The sequence below is a fragment of the Ornithodoros turicata genome, chromosome 1 (assembly GCF_037126465.1).
Source record: "Ornithodoros turicata isolate Travis chromosome 1, ASM3712646v1, whole genome shotgun sequence".
Taxonomy (NCBI): domain Eukaryota; kingdom Metazoa; phylum Arthropoda; class Arachnida; order Ixodida; family Argasidae; genus Ornithodoros; species Ornithodoros turicata.
The window spans coordinates 227445909-227468669 of record NC_088201.1 but is presented as its reverse complement, the minus strand read 5'-3'; the positions used below and the strand labels follow the sequence as shown (position 1 = coordinate 227468669).

The 22761-nt window shown below is 45.7% G+C and overlaps 2 protein-coding genes across 2 annotated transcripts in view; both read right to left on the bottom strand.

Annotated features, from left to right (window-relative positions):
- The window catches only part of LOC135395658 (uncharacterized), a 72914-nt gene that overhangs the window by 1913 nt on the left and 48240 nt on the right, over positions 1 to 22761 (bottom strand). Inside the window, exons 9-12 of the mRNA XM_064626757.1 lie at positions 17391 to 17508; positions 2482 to 2553; positions 1055 to 1184; positions 307 to 408 (exon numbers count right to left, since the gene is read on the bottom strand). Coding sequence (XP_064482827.1) covers positions 307 to 408; positions 1055 to 1184; positions 2482 to 2553; positions 17391 to 17508 — 422 coding nt within the window. The remainder of the gene's footprint in view (positions 1 to 306; positions 409 to 1054; positions 1185 to 2481; positions 2554 to 17390; positions 17509 to 22761) is intronic.
- Positions 8614 to 9753, bottom strand: LOC135379180 (uncharacterized). Its single transcript, XM_064612424.1, has one exon. The coding sequence runs from the start codon at positions 9694 to 9696 to the stop codon at positions 8614 to 8616; it is 1083 nt and encodes a 360-aa protein (XP_064468494.1). The 5' UTR covers positions 9697 to 9753.

The following is a 22761-nucleotide window of genomic DNA, read 5'->3' as shown; positions in this document are numbered from 1 at the left end:
AAGACCACTGATTTGGTTCTATGTATAGACCTTGTATTGGCGAAGTTCTGAAAGATCCAAGAACTAAATGTTGTCCTTGAAGGTGTACTGGATCCAGAATTTTAAGTGTTGATGGCCGTGCTGAACCGTACACAGCACATCCATATTCCAATTAGCAAAGAACAGTGGACGTAGATCTTCGACCGGGATTGGCTACTGCCGTGGAAAACACTATTATGATTGGCTGACTATTAGTTGTTACGCCACGTCCACGTGTGAGCAGGCTTTATCCAACTAATTAGTGTTGATTCTGCACTGTGTACTCACTGTCTGCGGCGCCTTGCATGAACCAAGGAAGAGGATTTGATACGCGTAGTCCGGAAACCCACACGACGTGGTGCACGATTCGGTCACTGTGGAGCCTCTGCCCTAGAACGGTGACAGACGAGACGTGTATTCATCACTCATGATACTATTGTTACCCATACAACATAAAAATGGCACCCATGTGCATTTGCAATAAAGTTTCAGAAACAACAGCATTTGATGAATTTTCACCGGGCCCATGGTTTGGACTGATCTATAGCGTTTTATTTTTAGTTTACTTCACGCTAGCGCCAGGACTTCACGCAGCGCCTCACACCAGTTGCGTGCTCCGGATCAAGCCTGAAATCAAATGCATGTGATCATCTCATCTCTCAACATTCATCCGATAATCTCGCACTAAACGCTCAGTTTTCTATATGAGGTCTCCTACTATTGACCACTTTAGAAGATGCGATGACGACCCCGCATTATTACACATTTTGCGATGTTTACACACCGATGCGATTGTCTAAAACTGAGGGGAAATCTGCTACTATGTCTACGAAGAAGCATCTTATAGTTGACGTTGGCAAAATACGTTCAAAATTCAAAACAAAGTATTTTCACAGAAAAAAGAAGAATAATTCGAACAATCGAAAAAAAAAAACAATGCCGTATTACTTCGCAGCACTACGACCTAGTCTACATTTCCATAACTTAAACAATACGAAAATGCGAAATACATCATTTTTCCCGCCGTGGTACTTACAGCTTTTTTTCCTTGCAGGGCAGCCTTCGCCTCACAGAATTTATCTACGTCGAATCCCACTGCTCCTGAAAATATAGGCGCCGTTTGCGTGTCTGCCGTTGTGTGGCATAGGCTTTTATTCAAGTCGTCCCTGTAAATAAACAAATTACCTTCCAGAAATTTCGGTACAGGCACAGTAGCTAAGCTATGGGAAAAGAGCTGTCCCAAAACAGCAACTAAGATGGCCATCTTCAACACTCTCGGAGCTAGTCATTATTCAGAGATATTGTTCTGACTTCTTAGTTGTTGTAACTGCGAGCCGTGTTTGCGTCTTCGCCCTAACCGTCTATGCTCTGCTCTCCGTTCAGGGGCATCATGCAAGGGTAACAGTGGGCTCTGCGACTGGGACAGAGGGCATCCTGCGGCAAACATCTTTTGCCCTGAGTTTTTATGAAAACCATGCGACTATTCAGCAGCCTTCCTTTCATGTTGGCACTCCGACGCAAGATTACACGCCATCATTTATATTCATCAATGCACAGTGCACTAATGAGATCACCACCTCCTATGACGACCTACTTGCTTCCCCGTATAACGGGCTGCCTATCTGTTTTACCACGGAGTCTATCGGTATCCGTACAATTAACCATCCACCAACGTCTTCTTTCACGACCACCTGTAGAAGGAAAACATTGTCTACCTTACAACGACATTGCTTACGTGCAGTGTAGAAAACACGTAGTTTATATGTTAATGTAAGCACCTTCCCGTTTCACTGAGGCCAACTGTCCCATTGTGAAGGTAAGTAATAATAATCATAATCATAGTTCGGAATTTTTTTATCGCCAGACATGTGCGATCGCGAGCGACACCAAAACGGTCGCGTCTGTGGATTAACGTCGCCCATATGTTATTTTTTTAACGTGCACCGAAATCTCAGCACATGATGACACACCAGATTTAATGTCACCCGCGGAAGTTCTTCAGCAACTTGTGCCCTTCAAAAAACAAAAAAAGGAAAAGCTTACCATCGTCATCAGCCTGGTTTGAATCTTTGAATCCTCCCAGATAATCAGAAACATCTTATGAACATCCATAAGACGCGTAGTCCTAGATATTGTGCACGTCTGATACATATGCATTTTAATCCACTGGATGTTCCATGGACGTACTATCAACATGTAAGACACGTCCACACCTCTAACTAAGCACGTCTAAGGGACGTAAATACTGGACGTTTGTGATATCCATTAGATGCAGAAGTCTCGGCACATGACACAGCACATTTAATGTCAGTCGCGAAAGACTGAGTGCCTCAGAGATTTGTACCCTTCCAATAAAGTTACCAGCGTCACCATCGTGCTTTGAATTCGCGATCTTTGGATCGGCGGGCGGACACGCTAACGACTGATCCGCCGACAGAAGCCATTCTGAAAGATGTCCCTTACTTATATCTAGGGATGAGATCTTGGTAGCACGGATCAAGGTGGCCGGCATCACATCCACCCGTCTTCGCTATCCTGAAAAACGAGAGTCATATGGTCATGTGAGTTTATTCACTGCCTCAGAGACTTCGTGGCGCACATGTGGCAATATCCAACTGCTGCACGCGTACAATACTTTCACGTATATTTAGATCACCTTGCTGGAGAAAATGACTTGAAAACGGCAATCCCGGAATGCTCAGCGCAGCGAAATATATATGTGCATTTTTCTTCCTTCTAAAATATTTTCGAATTCTTCCCGCGCGCATGATGTTGTGATGACGCGTCCACAGGTGTGTTGACGCGCGTTCATTTAGTTCTGTTATAGTCTTTCCCAGGCAAAAACCTAGGATGGTCCCAGACTGGCACCACAGTTGTTCCAGTTGGGTTCAGGACGGTCCCAACCAGTTCCAGAGTGGCATACTCAGGTCTCATTGTGGATCATTGGGTAGCATGAGTGGTTCCAGTGTGCCGCCAGGCCGGGCCCCAGCTTGCCATCCCACTTGAAGTCAGGTCCCATTGTGGATGCTTGGGTAGCATGGGTGGTTCCAGTGTGCCTCCACGCTGGGCCCCGTCCAGCCATCCCACTTGAAGTCAGGTCCCATTGTGGTATTTAGAGTGTGATGCCTGGTGTACTGTGTGTCCATCCTGGGAGCACAACTTACCAACCCACTTGAGGCCAGGTTCCTTTAGGGGGGTTTGGCTCCAGTGTTGCACAGTCCCACTTGACATTGGAAACCACTTTGAAGCCTTAAAGCCAGTACCACTCAGTCACTGTAATTTTGACACCTGCCCTAGAACTACGCGAATCTTCACCGGGATGAATTGAAGACGCTCGGTGTTCCTTGCAGGTGCATACAGCTGCTCAAATAGTATGCGCAGATATGTTAACTGGGCGTTTTTGCAAGACAAATGATAATTTTAATTTACATTTCATAATACATCAATCGTTTATGGTCCTACCGCAATTCGCCAAAGTTATTTTTTTGTCGGTCAATATACCAGAAACATTCGCGCGCAGCGTACCGAAATCAAACTTTGCGTAATGTTCACTTGTTGGTAGTTGGTGTCGGTAGTTCCCGTTTTTCAGCTCTTCAAAATAGGCAAGGAAACGTAAATGTTTTAATCTCTATGGCCAAGCGCTGTATTATGTATATAGTTTGTTTTTCTTGCAACTTCTGCACCAGCTAAATCGCGAGAAACTACGATCGACGCACATAGGATTCCACGACGCACACATACGAGCGATGCATTCCATTGAGTAAAGTGCAATTACGCTGGTGAGTAGTGATTGATATATATGAACCTTTATCTGAATGTGTAGATCAAGTCCCTGTTACTACTGCTATTTAAAGTAGCGTAAGTACAGGCTAGCTGGTGGGTGAACTCTAGGAACTCGAACTCCTGCTGAGGCTTGTAACTGACTTTGTTATGCGTCTTATCTTTTAGCTGGCTTGTCATGCAAATGGAGGATATTTGCAAGATTCTTATGAATCGTGCAGAATAAGGGCCAGCGATTGAAGCGAGGTATGTTGCGTGATTGTTTCAGGAAAACATTTACCATTTTATGCGTGGCACTACGTATACTTTTGCAGCCTTTTTTCTACAGGTTTTCTCAATGAAACAGAGTTCCCAGTTCATTCACAGTGAAGTATGGAGCAGCACTGTTTACTGGCTATCAGGGTGATATAATGTTGTGAAGTGTACCTTTTGCACAAAACAGGATTGTAGATGCTATAAAGTAGCAATGTGGGGTAATTGGCGTTGTCTATTCATCCCAAAGGTACAACATAGTTGCCGTTACAAGTGTAACGGCAACTGTCCTATTCACTCGTCGTTTGTGTTCTGTGTTGCAACTATGAGATGGACAGGATGAACAGACGTTTTTTCTGAGATGCCAAAAAAGTATGTTCAATGCAATGTGTCGATAATAGCCATTCCAGTAATCCAGTTCTTGAACTATGAGTTACTTCTAGAATGTTCTCAGACTGAGAAGACACCATCAAAGGACCACCACCACCTACTGCACTGCATTGTCCTGTAGCAATATGTACTGTATTTGGAATATGCTCGAATATGTGTACCCGTTTTGGGGGGTTCTAGTAAAGTGAGATGTTCATACTCTCTACATTTTGTTCTTTCACTGAGATTGTAGTGGGGTTAGTAGTCAAAGCTGCAGCTTCTGCTTCAGAGTGGCTTTGGAGATGAAATGACATCAAACATGTTCCTGTTGAATTGATTTCGAAGCTGATTACGACTCAGCTGGAAGCTTATTTTAGCTCTACAATCCACTTGCGAGTGGGCCTACACTGGTCCCACTGAAATCCTATCCGTCAAGTGGTCCCACTTCCTGGCTGGTTCCAGATCCCAAGCAGTCCCCATTCCAGAGTGGTTCCCTGTGGGACCACTTGGGAATGGGGACCAGCATGAGGCCTGTCTCAAAAACCACTTTGAACCGGTCCCACTCTAGATTTTTGCCTGGACTAGTTCAAATCTAGTTCTTACTCTCTCTGGACTACCGAGACAGACTTCATCCGTTTGGTAGATCGCCCGCAAAAAATCGTGAAAGAACATCGTGTTTTTCTTTATTTTGTTCATTGCGCGTCTTGGGAGACCCGTCAATATCTTCACGCACAATGCGAGAGGAAGAAGGAGCGCACTGTCGCCTATTGCGTCCTGAAAAAAGATTAAAGGAAAACAGAAAATGCAACCCAAGATCAGGGCAGTTCGGATAGCGTGACACGTGGTTTCGTTTTGTTTCTGCAAGTTCAAGCTCATCTTCGACGCATGAGCCGGCACTGTGCTCCTTCGCGCTCTCATATTGGTGGTGGAGGATAGACGAGACTCAACGAGGACAGGAAGATGAGCAATACACGATATGCAAAACGCAGCGCCCTCTCGTAGCGCGCTCGGAAACCTCCGGAATTCCGCCATGTCTGAGGCTCTCCCCCGACCCGAGTCATACGCACGACCCACGTCCAGCTGTTCTATCGTGCTTCTTGCCTCACGCATGTGCTGTTTCACTATGTCATTGACATGGTGAGACGAGGGGTTCAGAAGGGAATGCAAGAAAGGTAAGAGTGTTTTAGGTGTTTTTTTTTTGCTGTTGTTGCATTGGAGGGCTGTCATTTCGATTTTAGGAGAGATACTTACGTTATCCTGGTGCAGACCTGCTCTTTAATGCCATCCCGTGACATATTGAGACAGTTCAGTGCAGTCTATTTAAGAATTATTTCGTGCACTGCATACGGCATAAACATTTGGTATAAAATAAAAGGGTAGTACGATTGCGGCAAGAATCGATGGTCAATTATCCTAGAACTATGTATGTTTCTGGACACTATCGGTGACTGACCGATAGTTTTGCATCACTACTTGTGCTCGAGGTAGTTTTCTCCCTGGCTTCTTCTTCCTGAAAGTGAAGTCTGATGGCACAGCAAGTTTATAGATGCCCAGTCTTCCATTTGGCATGTTTACGTCAAAATCAGTCGCTTTGAAGTGCCATGAACACACCTTTGCTTTGTCAGCATTGAACTTCATCTTTTCTCTTGATGGCTAGCAGTGATATCTGTCTCAGGGAAGCTGTTGAAGGTGACTGTATAAGGCGAGCGTGAGGTGTCCTCCCAGTAAATGATTGAAACAGTCAGAGTGCACCGTCTGAGGGACCCATCTAAGTAGAACGATCTGTCTGGTAAACAGCCACGTGAAATGCAGTGCAACCAAACGTGACAATTATGTGGGAGATGCTCAAATAACGAAAACTCGAGCGGATTCACCGAGCTGAGAAAGACCACATTTTACACCGGTGCGTAACAGTGAGCATAACAGCGGGTTTCATAGGAACAACTACAATCGTACTCAGCTTTTATTTTGTGCCAAATGTTTCTGCTGTATAAAGTGCACTAACGACTTCACAAATGAGATCTACTAAACTGTATAAATTTCTCCTGGGGTGGCACAACAAAGCATCGTTGCACTATGTTAACGTAAGTTTCTTGCCCAACCTATGTCACAGCGCTCAATACTTTCACTGCAATAAGGAATACAGCCATCTGAGGCTCTTTTACCTGGTTTACATTACCCTTTGAAACCCGCGTCTCATCACACAAATAAGATAGTCAACCAGCATATGTGAGAAGCATGACACGTGAGAACTGTAGTACGACAGTCGTGGTGCATTGCTCGGGCCGGGGAGCACGCCTCAGGCATGGCGGAATGCCGGTTGGTTTCCATTCGGTCTATTAACAGAATAAAGAGAAAAAAAAAGGAAAAAGGTGTCCTCGACAGATTTTTTATGGACGGTCTACGGAACGAATTTTTTTAAATCCAAACTCGAGCACAGGTGGACGCAGAGGTCGCTGTTCCAGTGATGACAGTTGGACGTAGTCCTTGAATACCCTATTGAACCTCTCTACAAGTCCATTTGCTTGGGGGTAATACACAGAAGAATAAGTGTGGCGAATTCCACGATCTTGCAGGAAGTTTTCAAACATCTGGGATCGAAATTGAGGACCATTATCCGTTACGAGAATAGTAGGATAACCCTCCCTGCTGAATACTTGCAACAAAAAGTTGATAACTGATTGCGAGGTAGTTGATGGCACAAACGCAATTTCCGGCCAACGACTGTAGTAGTCGATGAGTGTGATTGCATAGCGGCACTCATGAGGAGCTGTGTCGAATGGCCCGACGATGTCCATCGCAACTTTGTCCCACGCGTAATCCGGCAGTGGAACAGGCTTCAAGGGGGCCACGGCAGGTTTCGCAGTCTTGTCGGAAGCCTGACAAATAATGCAACTCCGTATAGCACGGTCAACTTGTGCTTGTAGTCCTGGCCACCAGTACAGCTCACGTAGTCTGTTTCGTCCTGACTATGCCTTGGTGAGCATCATGTGCTGATGTTACGAGCATTTTCGTAAGCACCAGAGGAACGACGAGCCTCTGAGTACGATACAGAAGACCTTGTACGACAGACAGCTCATCCTTGACCACGAAGTAAGGAATTGTAGTAGAGGATAAATTCTTCTTGCTAGGCCATCCTGACGTGACATAACGAATAACTTCTTGAAGCGTCGAGTCCTCGCCTACGGCTTTCTCGAAGTCTTCCCGAAGCAGGCAGGTTGACACAAAAGAAACGGCTTCTGATTCAACTTGGTCATCCTCCTGCAGTACTTGCATCGGCAGTCGGGATAAAGCGTCAGCGACGACATTTTCTGTGCCCTTCTTGTAGCTGACATCAAAATTGTAACGGAGTAATCGTTCAGTCCACCTTGCGATACGTAGCGGACGTAGCGGAAGGCAACAGCGTAACCAATGTCTGATGGTCAGTAAACAGGCGAAACCGACGTCCCCACAGATAGATGTGCCAATGTTCGCAAGCCCATAAAGAAGAAAGTGCCTCACGTTCACCGACTGAGTATTTCCGTTCAGCTGAGGTCAATGTCCGTGACGCAAATGCAACAGTACGGAGTTCACCACAGCATTCTTATTGTAACACTGCTCCCAAAACCTTATCCGATGCATCGGTAGTAACTATAACATCTAAGGTCGGGTGAAAAGGCTGCAGTACAGATCCCGACGCAAGAATTGCTTTAACTTGCTTGAAGCTAGCACCCGCTGCTGAATCCCAGTGAAACTCTTCACCTTTACGTAGAAGTCTTCGTATCGGCTCCACAACGTCCGCGACGTGTGGAATGAATCGGGCATAGTACCCCAAGAGTCCCAAGAATGACTTCAGGGTCCCTGCATCTGTTGGTTCAGGAGCTTCTGTAATAGCCTGTACTTTGGACTGCAGGGGCTTAATTCCTTGTCCGCTAACATGGTGACCAAGAACAGTGATTTCGGTAGTGTTGACTTTAGCCAGTCCAAGCTCATTGGAGAAAAGATGGGAAAAATTCATCTTGCAAGCTAGGTGGGAGTGCGAGAGACGTTTTCTCAGTCAACTGCAGACAGCGCAAGGTAGCTCCTTCAATTTGCAGTTCAAGCTGCGCAATGATATCTAGTCCGAGAAGAGTTGTGCCACGTGTGACAACGTGGAACAGTGCTGACGTAGTTGTATCCTTGTAAGATACGGGTGCAGAAAAACATCCTTGGACGTCAATGTGCGTCCCCGAGTAATTTAGCAATGTCACCTTCGTGGGAGACAGCGTGAATTTGTTCTTGAAATTCTTGGAGAAGACATCCTGTGCCACTAGCGAGACGGACGATCCTGTGTCGACGAGAAACGTAACTGGGTGACCTGCTACCTGCACATTCATATGAATTCCTTTTTCGGGATTGTCGTGAACCATAAGGGTGCTGACTTCGTTCGATGTTTCTTGCGGTTATCTTGTGGTCATCATTGCCTCTTGCTTTGCTTCGGCATACAGTTTGGAAGTGTCCTTTCTTGCCGCAAGCCTTACATGTTGCATTTCGTGCTTTGCAGGAAATTGCATTTGCGAGATGACCTTGACGTCCACAGCGATAGCACGTAACCTTTCCAGTATTAGATTTGTCTTTCGCATATTTGCGTTTTCCCTCTCTCGTTGTAACATGTTGTACAGGAGACGTGCTGGAGAACTCACGTACCGCATCCCCTGTCCCTTCTAGATGCTGACAGATGCTAATGGCTCGGTCTAGCGTCAATGATACACCAGTGGTGCACTCGTACAAACGACGCTCACGAAGATGCTGTGTTGTGCCTTCCACAAGCTGGTCACAAATGGCGTTCTCAATGTCTTGAAATTCACATGTTGCAGCGAGGCTTCGAAGGGCGGATATGTACTCATTGACATCTTCTCCGGGCTGCTGCGTCCTACGGCGAAAACGATGTCTCTCCACAGCTATGTTCACCTTCAGCTTGTAATGCAGATCGAGTTGCCTCGTTGCGATCTCGTAGACGTCCGGCTCACTGTCGGGGGACCATGTAAGTACAGACGTTCCTGTACCATCCGACGAACTGCTAGCAGGAGCGTGCTGAGCGACTGTTCCCGAAAGCGAAGGTAATGTGTAGAACACACGCTGGCCTTCTACCCCAAGTGCATGAAGCAAAATAGCTTTCCGTCGAACCGAAGACATTTGATCTCCTCCAGACACCATCAGGAAATTTGTGAAGTGTGGCTTCCATTGCGGCCATGGAACCACTGGTTTGCCCGGTACCGGTAGAAAAGGCGGAGGTGGCGCAAGTCCACTAAGGCTCATTGCTAGAAAGTTGCTGACTCTCGAATACCTCCAGTAGAATAAGGGTCCGGTTCAGCTCGTCGCCAAAATGCGGTGCCCTGGAGCCTAGATCTCTGTCCACAGTGCCGGAGCCGAATATTCTAGAACGCTGCCAGCCAACAACCTTTATTCATCGTCGTCGTTCTTACATGGTCCGCTAGCAAGCGCGATCTATACACAACGGTTTTCCTACATCATTATTCCCACTATGTTCCTGTGTTCTCACAATAAAGTTGTTTGTTTGTTTTAGGTTTATACTACCAGCCCATTGCGGTGTCAAAGGGAATGAACAGGAGGACAGCGCCGCAGCAGCACCTCTCTCGTCTCCGAGACGCAAGCGTATTTCGTTGCCGAGGGGAGATCGTCGTTCCATACATCGACACCTCGTAACTCCCCTGGCTTCCTGCCAATGAACCGCTGACATTTTCCCCCCAGCTATGCAGATCAGAGTTGATCCAGCGCTCCGCATACCTCTCCTCAAGATGCCGAATTAGTTCACCGAACGCGCCTCGATGTGGGTTTTACAACGCCTGAGATAAGTTGACTCTCACCAGTGCTACCGCAGCGGCGCTGTAGGGGATCTAGAACATATTCGCCTCCATTGCCGCACCTTCCCAAACCGTACCCCTTACAAAAAATATTGCCTCTGTGTCACAAAGTATGCAGACTTTGAGTGGCCTCTGCCACAGAAAGCCTGAAGAGACTCAGCAGATTTCCTGTCACTTATGTCACTTCTCTGAGAGCGTTTGGTATACATCCACCTGCAGTAAAGTCTGCAGACTATTTGGGTGGCAAGTATCCCCAGACTTTGGGGCAAATGTGCACATCTTGAAGGCGAACAGTCAAAACAAAAATTAATGCGCTACTTCTGAAAAGGTTATAATTTGTCGAGGCATGCAGAGTTCTCCAGTGGTGTTCATTTGTATGGAAAGGGGAAAGTTCAGGGCTCAGCAACGTTTTACAACAAGCTCGCGTTGGGTCATTTACATACTGCGTGAAAGAAATAAACAAATCGCGTAGCCATAACTCTTATGTCCACATTAATACTGCATTAATACCGCTCCTCATTTGGAAGGACCAGTGCAATAATGGCAGTGTGTAGGTTGGGGTATGTCCGCTGTACGTGTACTAAGCAGGTTGAGTTTCGCATTTGCAAACTAGCAGTGGTGAGCTCTTTTCTTGACAATATGTGTAGCACAATCATATGTGAAGTTGTGGACACAAATGATGTCACAGACCTGATAGCGTGCAGTGCTAAAAGTGCATGGTGTTGCAGCTTGCATCTAAAGCATTCCTGTGTTGTCTCTTACGTGTCTTCCGCAATGTAAACGTTTCACATTATGTGCCAGTGTTACCGGCAAGGTGTAACATCCGGGCATTTTATGGGCAAGTTTTTGCTAGTTTTGAATGTTTTATTCTGGTCTTAATACATTTATTTTATTGCTATTCATTAGAACCTTTTATTAACAAAATCCTGGTAAAACCACAAGTAAAATCATTTCTGAATTATAGAATTTTTGGCATTGAAAAAAAAAATGCCTGAAATGTTTATTCAATAATTCTAACCTTTCAACAATACTCACTGGTAAATAACAAAATGATTATAGCCATTTCAACAAAAATACAATATTCATTAATGACAATATCTGTATTCTGTTCCGCACATTGCTGATCACTCATGGGATGCCCAGATTTTCATACTTAGCCAGCAACACCCATACATGCTTGTAGTTCTAGTTGTAATACATCATTCAAATATTACACTGATTGTGTCAAATAATAGTTGAGGTCTCTTGTAATTTGTAGATTATTTATCACTGTCATGTGGCTTTTCATCGTATGATCATTTCACATAACATTTGTATTGCATGGGGAAGGTAAGCAGCCTCATGTTTGTTTGTAGATGTACCATCTGGTCATCGCTAACTTGTTGCACTAGAGAACGCTTTAAGCTCCACTATCATACTGGCAATCGCACCAACGCTGGTTAACTTAAAACCAAGATCGAGGGTTTCTAAAACTTGAAGTTAACACTCAATTATTTTTTTACAAACATTAGTTGGTGACGTCAATGTTTCAGTAACAATGACTTGGTTTAGTGAACTACAATTAAGCGTTAAATTTAAGTTAATGAACCGCTGATTTCGGTTGAAATGCTTATCGACTTTGGTGAAACCGGACCGATGGCGTTCATAAGCACACTCCGAATGTGTAGACAGTCTGTGTATACGGTCTCCACAAATTCTGCAGCCTTAAGGCCAGTCAGAGTCCGCATCGCGTCTGTAGAATTTCTGTAGACCTAGTATGCGGGAAGGAGCAGACCACATAAAGGTGAAAAGCTATACAAAAAATGTGCTAAAAGTCTACAGTAAGGCGATTTGTTTTGGTAACGGACTCTCCGGATCCCTTAACGAGCTGGACTCCCCCCTTCCTCTCACAAAATTGCTTGGCCCCTGCCCACATACAGCCCACCAACACTCTGCCCTCAAAGCTCTCTTCACCTTTCTTGATACTATAACACATCTATCCTTATTGTGACGAGTCTCATTCTTTCATTCCCCGCATCACAAGTAATGGGGTAGAGCATCGACCATGACGATGAAACTCCCCATCCGTCATCTCAATATTGTCAACACAGTTTTGCGTTGATAATATTAAGGGATGGGACGAATCTCGAATCTTTCGGTCCTTCCTTTAAAAAGACTTCAAAAGGCCACGCAACAAACTATTCTACTGAAAAGTGCTGTGAGCAGAATTTGATATTTTTTTAAATAAAACACATATTTCGGGAGAAGACATGCTGACCCAGTGAGCACAAATTGCTGCAGTGATTTTGCACCAATATTGCAATGCAATGTTGTTCTTATGTTGCTAATGATCGCTTTCGTTATGTACAAATATGTTATCGAAACAACATTGCATTACACAGATTCACAGCAATATTCACGGGACATCCAATGTCATATGCTTCCAAGTGAGGAGACCGCCAGCTTTTGATCGCACGAAGCAATCGGACCATCCGAAATGGCAATGCGGTTCGGTGCCACGGACTGCTCGTGTTACTAGTGAATATTTCCATTATTGCTACTACGAATGGGACGCTGAATCTGAATCGCTGAAACAAGGTGCAGAGCCATTAAAATACCTGTCCACACCGGTGAAATAACATCCACCTAAACGGCGCAAAGGAGTGAATACTTTGCGTTATTGGGGCTAACAAGGATCTCTCAGTCCGTGTGTTCCAAATGTTATCACATATTTCGGGTTTGTGCAAATGAGTTAATTCTATTCTGCCTAGCTTGGAACCTTGCGGCCGCTTATGGCACACAAGAGGGAGAGAGAAAGAAAGAGAGTAAAAAAGACAAAATACTAGTTACAGAAACTAGTCACAAAACTCAGGTGTGCACTTTTTATCAAGATACATTTCGCTTACCTTCTTCTTCTACCTTCTACTTTCTTCTCTTCTTCTCTACCTTCGTCTGCAAAGAGGCGGCTGCACAAAATTTGTCTGGTTTCATTAGTGGATTGCACTGGTCATGCTGTCCTATAAAACATGTTACCTGTAAACATCAAAGCAGAGAATGTGAATATTGAATATATTGCATAATAAGGGGAGTCAAAAGGGTGTCAAACGATGCTCGGACACCGTCGCGAACACAGAAAGCGTTGCAGAGACACCTTTTCTCGGTCGTATTTAATGCGGGGTGCCGCGTGCACTCCCTTCAAGGAGGGGAGTTAGCCTCACTCCCCAATGTTTATAACGAGGTTCTTCCAGACTATGCAACGGTACAGCCTCATACTTTTATTTATTTGTTAACTTTACCGAGACACGCCTGTAAATAATAGAAGAGATAAACATGCCTGTGTCTGGCATGGGAAAAGTAGTTGTGTCCGTGCAGAGGGCATTTAGATTTCACAAGCTCTGGCTGCACCAAGAAAAGCCGTTTGTGGCAGATATTCTTGGAAAGTATCCAATATTACGTACGGAGGACCAGGTTCTGCAATTTCGCAAGCAAGCTGGTGCCTACATCTTGTTTCCTTGTGCTCATAAAGACGCTTGCTTCTACAATGCATTTCTTTGTTTAAATTGTAACTGACACTCGGACGAGGGAAAATGTCCGTGGAAATACTGTCTAAGGAAACGGCAGGTCAACAACGGAACGTCCGGTACAAAGGGATATGTGCGCCTTCAAGTTACTGCATAATCAGTGCGAGTACATGAGGCGTATGTCAGTCACGGTTACGAGAGTGTTTCACCCCTTTGTACTCTAGTACTGCACTCTCAGTGAATGCTTCTTAGGAGTGATCTGCTTCGGTAGTTCTATGAGACCATACCTGAATTCTTGAGGAAGACTGAGGCACTGCGCCTGTTGTTCGTGTTTTCGGACGAGGGCAGTATTGTTTTTGTAACGCGGTGTAGCGCAGATCAGTAGCTGCACTAAAAAAGTCAAATGAAGTAACACCACTTAATGACAGGGTAGGAAAGAGTGCTTAGTGTTCTTTGCGATGTGCTTGGTAGGGCACTCAAGGAAGCACCTGCAGGAAAGGTGTCACGGGAACACCCTCAAGGTGGGGGAGAGAGTCGAGGGGACACCCTTATCAAGGGAGTCAGTGGAACATCACTACAACGGGAGTAGCCCAAACACGAGAAAGAGAGTCATATGTGTGACGAGCCGTGAATACCTCAATAGGGTTTCCCATATTTCCTTTTTTCGGAGAGCGTAAGATCATGGTAAGCGAAATGTATCTTTATAAAAAGTGCACACCTGAGTTTCGTGACTAGTTTCTGTAACTAGTATTTTGTCTTTTTCTCTCTCTCTCTCTCTCTCCCTCTTCTGTGCCATAAGCGGCCGCAAGGTTCCAAGCTAGGCAGAATAGAATTAACTCATTTGCACAATCCTGAAATATGTGATAACATTTGGAACACACGGACTGAGAGATCCTTGTTAGCCCCAATAACGCAAAGTATTCACTCTTTTGCGCAGTTTAGGCGGATGTTATTTCACCGGTGTGGATGGGTATTTTAATGGCATTGTACCTTGTTTCAGCGATTCAGATTCAGCGTCCCATTCGTAGTAGCAATAATGGAAATATTCACTAGTAACACGAGCAGTCCATGGCACCGAACCGCATTGCCATTCCGGATGGTCCGATTGCTCCGTGCAATCAAAAGCTGGCGGTCTCCTCACTTGGAAGTACATGACATTGGATGTCCCGTGAATATTGCTGTGAATTAGGACAACCAACCATCCACCATCGTCTCGGCACGTTAGCGAAAACCACAGGATGAGAGTGCGATAGATGGCGACCATTGCGCGGACCCTGGCATCACGGAGGCTTGGGCGTACCGAGAGGAAGGTGGGGGGGGGGGGGGCAAGAGGGGACGTGGCCCCTTCTGGAACTCAAGGTCGCTTAATGATTATTCTCTGATGTCATGATACCTCTGACCACCCACAAAGTCCGCAACGTCCAGAAAAAGATGTGGGAAGGGGTGCTGGATTGCATTTGTGCCCCACCAACATAGCGTTCCTGAGCGCAGAAAATCCTGGGAACGGCCATGAATAAAAATTTTCACTACCGATGAACGCATACGCGGGACCCTACGGCGCATGCCCCTGATGGGACCACGACATGTCCTCGATGACGTGTCTTGGACCCGGCCGTGGTTCCGTCAACTTGCTCGCTGTGTCTCCGCTTAGCAGCTGGCAACTGCACGGCGCCAGCTGTGCTGACTCCGACGCTTGGTTTAAATTCGCTCCCAAGACTACTCCTCGTATGACTGCCGTTCTCTTTCTGATGTAAATAAAAAAATGTCATTTTCATAGTCCCATTAAGTCCATCCACAAGACTTGTTCTAGGTAGTCAAACTTTGACAGGGTTCACAAAACGTCGGGGAACTCGTCCAGCCCATCAACACTCGATCCTCAAGTTCCTCTGGTTCAGGAGCAAGAACAGGTTCAGCAGCAACAAATTCACAGGCACGCTGTTAGCACATCAACGTCAGTCATGCCATACTGACCACAAGATACACGACAAACGTTGCTTGTTGTATACCTTTTTCGACTGCCATACCTCTGCAGCATCACATACGTTATGAGTAACGTACATGTCTTGATTTCAGACAACTAATCGCTTAGCATACTAAAATTGGTCATCGTATTATTACTGCACCTCTCAGCATACAAAAAGGACGTTTCAAGAAAGTGTATACCAGAAGTCTCAATATATAAGCCACAAGTCAATGGTGCAACAGGTGGGTTTCAAAAACACTATATCCTTTGTGACGAAATCAAGGAGGTGCATCATATTTGGGTTACCAGAGCATGCTGGTAGCACAGTTCGGATAATCGTCCCAGTCGAAAAAAAAAGTAATGGATCCAATCGGAAAATTTTCAATTGGATCCAATTTGTCGACCAGTTGTGTTTTCGACATCCAATTTATTGTGCAAGTGTTTGGGGCCTTACTTACAACACCCATTTACGTGCTCTGGAAACTGTTCAGAATCGTGCTATAAGGATTATGTTTCGATTACCATACTTGTCTTCTGTTGCTACAATAATGCACGATCACCAGATACTAGCTATTAAACAAATAATATCTCAACACATATTACATATAACATTTGGCGTTTTGAGCGGACACCTCCTTTCTGTAGCCATGAACTACGATGAACTTAGAGCTGTTCACCACACGAGAGCAGGGGCTGAAGGTGTCTTTAACTTCCCTACCGTTAAGACTAACTACGGGAAACTAACTTTTTTGTTTCGTAGTGTAAATGAATGGAACAGCATACCACCAAACATAAAAAGCGTCAAAAATTTTTCTGAATTTAAAAAACTATCGAAATATTTTTTGCTGTCAAAAATGTATAAAGGTTAATTTAACTATATATTACATATGATAATATTACTGATTTGGGGCACAAAGATGTGCAGCTGTGTCTAGTGCGTGCCTTGCTATTACATCTGTATTTTTGTGCATTGTTTTTCATCTTTGCGTTGTTTTCATGTATTATGTTTTTATATATTTCGTGTATTATGCTTGTGTATTGTTTTTTTTGCATTTTTTTCATGGCTCTAATCTTTGTATGTCACACGGAAGACCCTTTAACCGGGATACTTTTCCCTCTGGGTCTTCCATCTGTATAAACTGTACTGTTCATTAAGCATTGTTAAGTTTAAATAAATTCAAATTCAAATTCAAATTGAATCCAAACCAATTGGACCCGTTCCAAAACCAGTTGGTCTTACCATTGTACACCCAATTGGTGTTCCAATTCGTCGACCAGTTGTGCTTTTGCCAGCCATTGGGCTGAAAATCAGTCGGACCTATTCAGGAACCAGTTCATGCTCCGATTGCAAGCCTAATTGGAGTTGAAATAACGTTCGTGAAGGCAATGCATGCGTTACGAATTTCACATTGCGTTCGGGAAAGTTTGCACAATGAAACAGCTCCAACTACAACTTCTTTGTAACAACTACAAGGATGTAAGCAACTACACAATACCAGCTCGCGTTGTATTGTTACATCGCCTCCTTGTAGTTGTGCCTATAAGCTCATGCTTCGTCGTCATGGGCCCTGTGGACAAGCCTTCCTTCGCGTGTCCTCTTATCTGTATAGTGTGTACTTAGTGTATACTGCGTTAAACTTGCATATTCCCGCATAATCGACGCACCTCAACACGTTGTTGCTCCACATAGATTGTTGAATAGCGTGGTATGAAAAGGGAGGGTCGTAGTAGATGTCGGGCTGCAAGCGTCCTCCACAGGGTCCTGTTCCTGTGTTGCGTTTGCCTGAAACAAGTCAGTACATTGAAACCATGAAGACACGGTGAAGGACTCAATGAAGATATCACGACACTCTATCGAACACAATCGAAGAATCACGTATTTCTGCACTAGAAAGCTCCGGCAGATACAGCCGTTGAAGTCTGAAGTTCCGCCAGCAATTCACTTGGCTAGGCACATCTTGCCTGACCCAAACAGGCTCGGCAAGCTCTAGGTAACGTTTTCTGCATTTCAAATTGAAATTAGGAATTGAAAGAAATCGAAGATCTGAATGAAATAGCTTCGATTTGTATTTCACAAACACAGTAGTATGTTGCGAGGCTTAAAGGGAGAGTTCGGAATACTTGGTGCATACTATCCGCTGTATACATGCCATGAAATCTGGTGGGTAGGATTCCTGCGAATCGGTAAGGAAATATGAAGGAAGGTTGCTCAGGACGAGAGCCCCCGATACTTCGGACACACACTGTCACACACAAAAAGCATCAACAATCACTGTCTGGAATATTGGCGACCCTCGTCCTGAGGCACTTGCCTTCTTACCAAAAACTCTCTATTCCTCATGTGTGAAATTCTGCTTCAAATTAGGATGGAATTCATACGAAACAGGAAGGTGGAGAGGAGATCCCAGAAATGTCTTCTTCCCAAGGCCACTGACATGTACCTGTAGTGCACGATATACCGTGTGTGATACCGTGGTATACTGCGTACAAGCAGTATACCACGCGGGTCGCAACTGCCGTGTTACATTCCGGAAACAACACCATGGACAAATATTTGAGATACGATTACTCAGACTCTGATGGTAAGAAACGACTTCTATGAGCCAGAAAACAGCGCAGGACTTGCAGAAGTACCTCCAAAAACGCTCCCTTGTAGAAGCTAGCCTTTCTCAAATTTCAAAAACAGTTTTCACAACTTTTGAAATTTGAGATCGAAAACGAAGAGGGAACCCTTCGTTTCCAGCTGAGATGTATAACAACTTTGTTCTGTTCGTGTAGATGAATACAACAAGCTTGACATCCGCTTGGTTGTGAAGTCTCCCTTTAGGTATACCCGCCGTCCTGCGACACGGACATGTGGCCGTTTTAGAGAACGTTCAGGAAATTCTTTATAGTCGCCACCACGAGCGTTGACAGACCTTTACGCAGAAGGAGCTTTGCTGACTGTATAGCGTTGTCGAAAGTAGTTATGACTGGACACAGACTGCCGCCAACTCACAACTTTGTTTAAACACGATTTAATTAACAATTAGAGCTAATTGGGACCCCCCACATTAATGAGCACCCTCCAGGGTGTCACCACACTCACTAATTGGGGAACATCTAACTGGTGTCCAGACCAATCTGTGAGTTGGCGGCAACGTGTGTCCATAAAAAAGAAAAAAAGAAGAAAAATAGATAGAAATAGTGGAGACAAACAATTTATTCGAAGATCAACGATGCAGTGGCAAAGAAACCGCTACGGAACGCCCGAGTGACTAGCGCCCGCCATGTTGGTAGTTGGCGATGGACAGTTGCAGAGATCGACGAGAGGTGGCCACTTAGCTGCAAGGCATTACACCAAATGGCGCCACAATCATAGCTCTATGCGAGAAAGAGAGAGAACAAGATGCTAGCGGCAGGTAAAAATCGCAACACTTCTAAACAAGTCTAGGCGTGCGAGAGAAAAGATCTAACCTCTACTGCTAAACAGCACGGAGAAAACAGTACACATCGGGGAAAAGGCTTAGGGGGGCGATCGGTTACGCCTAACCGCAGCGTCAACTAGGCAGCTAACACAAGGTGGGAACCACTTGGCACGCATCGCTAAATATGCGTCAACACAAACAAACTGCTTGCTCACTGCTAAACAAGTTTAAACATGCGCGTGCGGGGCACGGCAAACATGCGACAAGAGGCTTAACACGAACCCGGTCAAACAACGTGCAAACATTGGCAAATCACTCGTTAGTCACCGCTAAAACAGTCTAAACATGCCCTACGAGGCACGGCAAACATGCAAGAAAAGGAGCGTGGTAAAACAACGTGCAAACATTGGCAAATCACTCACCTCTTTTACCGCGGCAACAGTGCGACTGCTCCATCCCAGAGCCAGTCAGAAACTGAGCGGGAGCAGGGACTGCGGAGCAACCGAGCGCACGTCTGCTCTCCACGACAGCCAGCGAGCAAGTGACTGGGACGCCGCGCTGTGGCAGCTACGCATGCGTGCGCGCGCTCCTAGCGCCCTCTACCACCCGACCGCGGGTGGTTTCGCTTGCACTCTCTGCTCCTTCCACTGCACACGCGTGCTCCTAGCAGTGACAGGTGGCTTCTTCGTTTCGGTTGCGTTCTCGTTTCTTTACACGCATTTATCTGTACAAAGGCAGTACACACTGTGCTCGCGTCATCATTCTGACCGTCACATGGAAAACGCCATATCTGGTTTATTCTCCTGCGTTTCTCGTCTTCGCCAGGACAAGACAAAGAAATGAAGAACTTCACAAATTTGTTCACGGCATTGTGGAGGAAGCCTTTCAAGTCCACTGCCTAGAATGGTTGGAAGCACGTCAAGATGTGTCAGGACAAGATGAAGACGCTCGATCGCATCTTAGCGGCGGACAGTCCAACTTTAGCCTGGATAATGTGTGTTGGGAACGCAGTTCCGACCTAGAGGACGACGGCGACGTGTAAATAAAAGCGATGCATTTCTCTACGGGTCTCACTCTTCTTTTTCTTTGGGCAACGTGTACACACACAACATGTCTTCCCCCGAACCATTTCATTTCTGTCATCATTTTCGCTGTATTTTAAGTGGCCCCTCGATGTGCGGCAAATCTACTTTCGTCGCGAATGTGCTGAGGAACCTGAACAACGTGGTGGACAAGCCTCCGTCACAAATATTCTATTTGCAAATACATGCTTCGTCGAGCATGCAGGACGAGTTTGGGGACTCTGTAAAATTTACCAAGGAGCTACCGCGAGAGTGGGACACATCGAGCGCTACGGTCATCGTCATCTACGATCACATGACCGACGCCGGTTCCTTGAAGGTGGTGACCGATCTTTTCATTCGGGGTTCTCACCACGCCAACGCGTCGGTCTTCTTACTCATTAAAAACACCTTGTCCAACAGTAGCCATTTTAGAAATATATCCTACAATGATAGTTACGTCGTCCTGTGGCGCAATGTGCGCAGCGGGCACCAGATGGAACATTTCGGGCAACAGCGATTTGGCAGAAAAAGAAACCTTCAGCCTCACCTCACTTTACACAAAGTACTCTCCACTATCCCCCACCGCGCCATCTTCAGATGTTCTTGCTCGTGCAACATGAAACACCTCTCTGAAATTTGCCTCAATGTATTGAATGGAAAGGTGGCTCTAGCTCCAGAAACGTTTGCACGTTTGAACAAGCACAAACGCTTCTTACGTGGGCTCGCCTACAAAAAGATTCACAAGAATCCGCAACGTTTGAAGCACTATCAGGGCGTTCTTTCATCGGCGGTTCCCCTCCTACTTTCCGAAGTGTGGCACCTCTTCGCCAATGGCCAAGAGAATAAAAGTGACCGGCTCCTCCATAGGGAACATTCTTTCCTCAAAGGAGAGTGACGACGTCAAAGTGAGACTCATACTGCAAGCACTGTATCGCATACTCAAGCAGTACGGATTTGGCCACTATGACAATAAAAACAAGGCGTTCGACGCTACAAATGACTGACTGTTCGCTCCTCTATCCAGAGGCGGACGAAGAGGAAGCGGAACGGGTCGTCTAGGAATTTAACAAGGTTCTTTACTGGGATCACGAGGGTTGTGTCTCCGTGTCGTGCAAGCTCATCAGGCACTCCTCCATTTACGAACTCGTCAATTATTTGTTGCAAGGTAAGACGAGAAACAAACCTTCCTGGTTCTCCAAAGTCTCGAAACTACTGCGCCTGATTTCTCTGCCCAAATCTCGCGAGCCTCAACAGCAGCAAGCTTCCATTGCATGGACGACTTATGGAGGGATATGAGAAACCAGAGGGTGCTTTTAGGGGGAGTGGACCGCTATAGAAAAGCGCGTCACAAGGCCCTCGCCCTTCTCAGAAAGCTGGACTCGTCGACTTTTCAAAATACAAGAGATTCAACGGCGGCTACTGCTACGTTCCCGTGGCGATCGATTCCCTCTCCCGCTTTCTGCGCACCCTTCCGCTAAAGACGAAGACGAAGACGAAACGCCCCGCCAAAATGAAAAGGGTTATGATAAGACTTTTTTTCGGAGGTAACGCACCTACACACATCTTTTGCGACAGAGGAGGGGAATTCTACAACAAGATCGCCAAGGATTACCTGTCACGAAAAAGAAGGTCCACATGTATTCCACCCTCTCTCCCGTAATCAAATCCTCGCAGGCAGAACGGGTGAGACGCACCTTACGAGACAGAATATAACTCTATTTTAGAGTAAGCGGAAAATACCACTTCCCAAGATCATGCGCGACTACAACAACACCAAACACATTACGGTGGGCATCAGCCCGTCCGAAGTCACGCCCGGAAACGACGCACCTGCAGATATCTTTGCTACGCCGTGAAGGTCGCACATCCGCTGCGCGCGCTCCGTCCATCATGACGTCAACGAAAGACAACAAAAAAAGACGGCCGCGGCTCTGTGTGACGAGTGATGTGATGATATTTGAACCCCCTTCCATTCAATATCGCATGGAAGATACTTCGTACCAACTCTTTTTATCTGGTCAACGGGGTAAATAATACAGTGATCGAATTTTTTATTCAAAATTTTCAACGGGAACATTTGGATCTCTACGGCAGCTTCGTGTCTTTGACCGCGCGCATTGTTCGCGACGACAAGCTCATCAGTTCCAACGAGTTGTACGCCTACAGGAGTATTTTGGACGTCGTGCTTCATTCCACGCCCCTGACTCAAGAAACAGTACATGCGGCTGGACTCTTGGTCCGGGACGACGAACATTTAAAGAACGATTACGACGTCTCGGCTCGCGTTCCGAAACAACGTTACGAAGCGGCGAAGGGTGGAAAATACCGACCTGTTTCAACAGCCGTGCCTGATGGTCCTGCCATCGAAATTTGCGTCGTTTTCCTGTTAAACAACAACGAATTTAAACTCATATCGACTCCCAACGACAAGAAAACGTACAATTACGAGGTGGACATTAAAGAAAAGACGTTACACTTGAAAAAGGTGACTCTGGCACCTTCCCTGTTTTTGGAATACGAGCAGCGGCTTCAGACCACACCAGCCATCTACGTGTTACGCGGATT

What these genes read in the sequence shown, in the direction of transcription:
- LOC135379180 (XM_064612424.1), bottom strand. Translation starts at nt 9,696, where the DNA reads ATGAGCCTTAGTGGACTTGCGCCACCTCCGCCTTTTCTACCGGTACCG.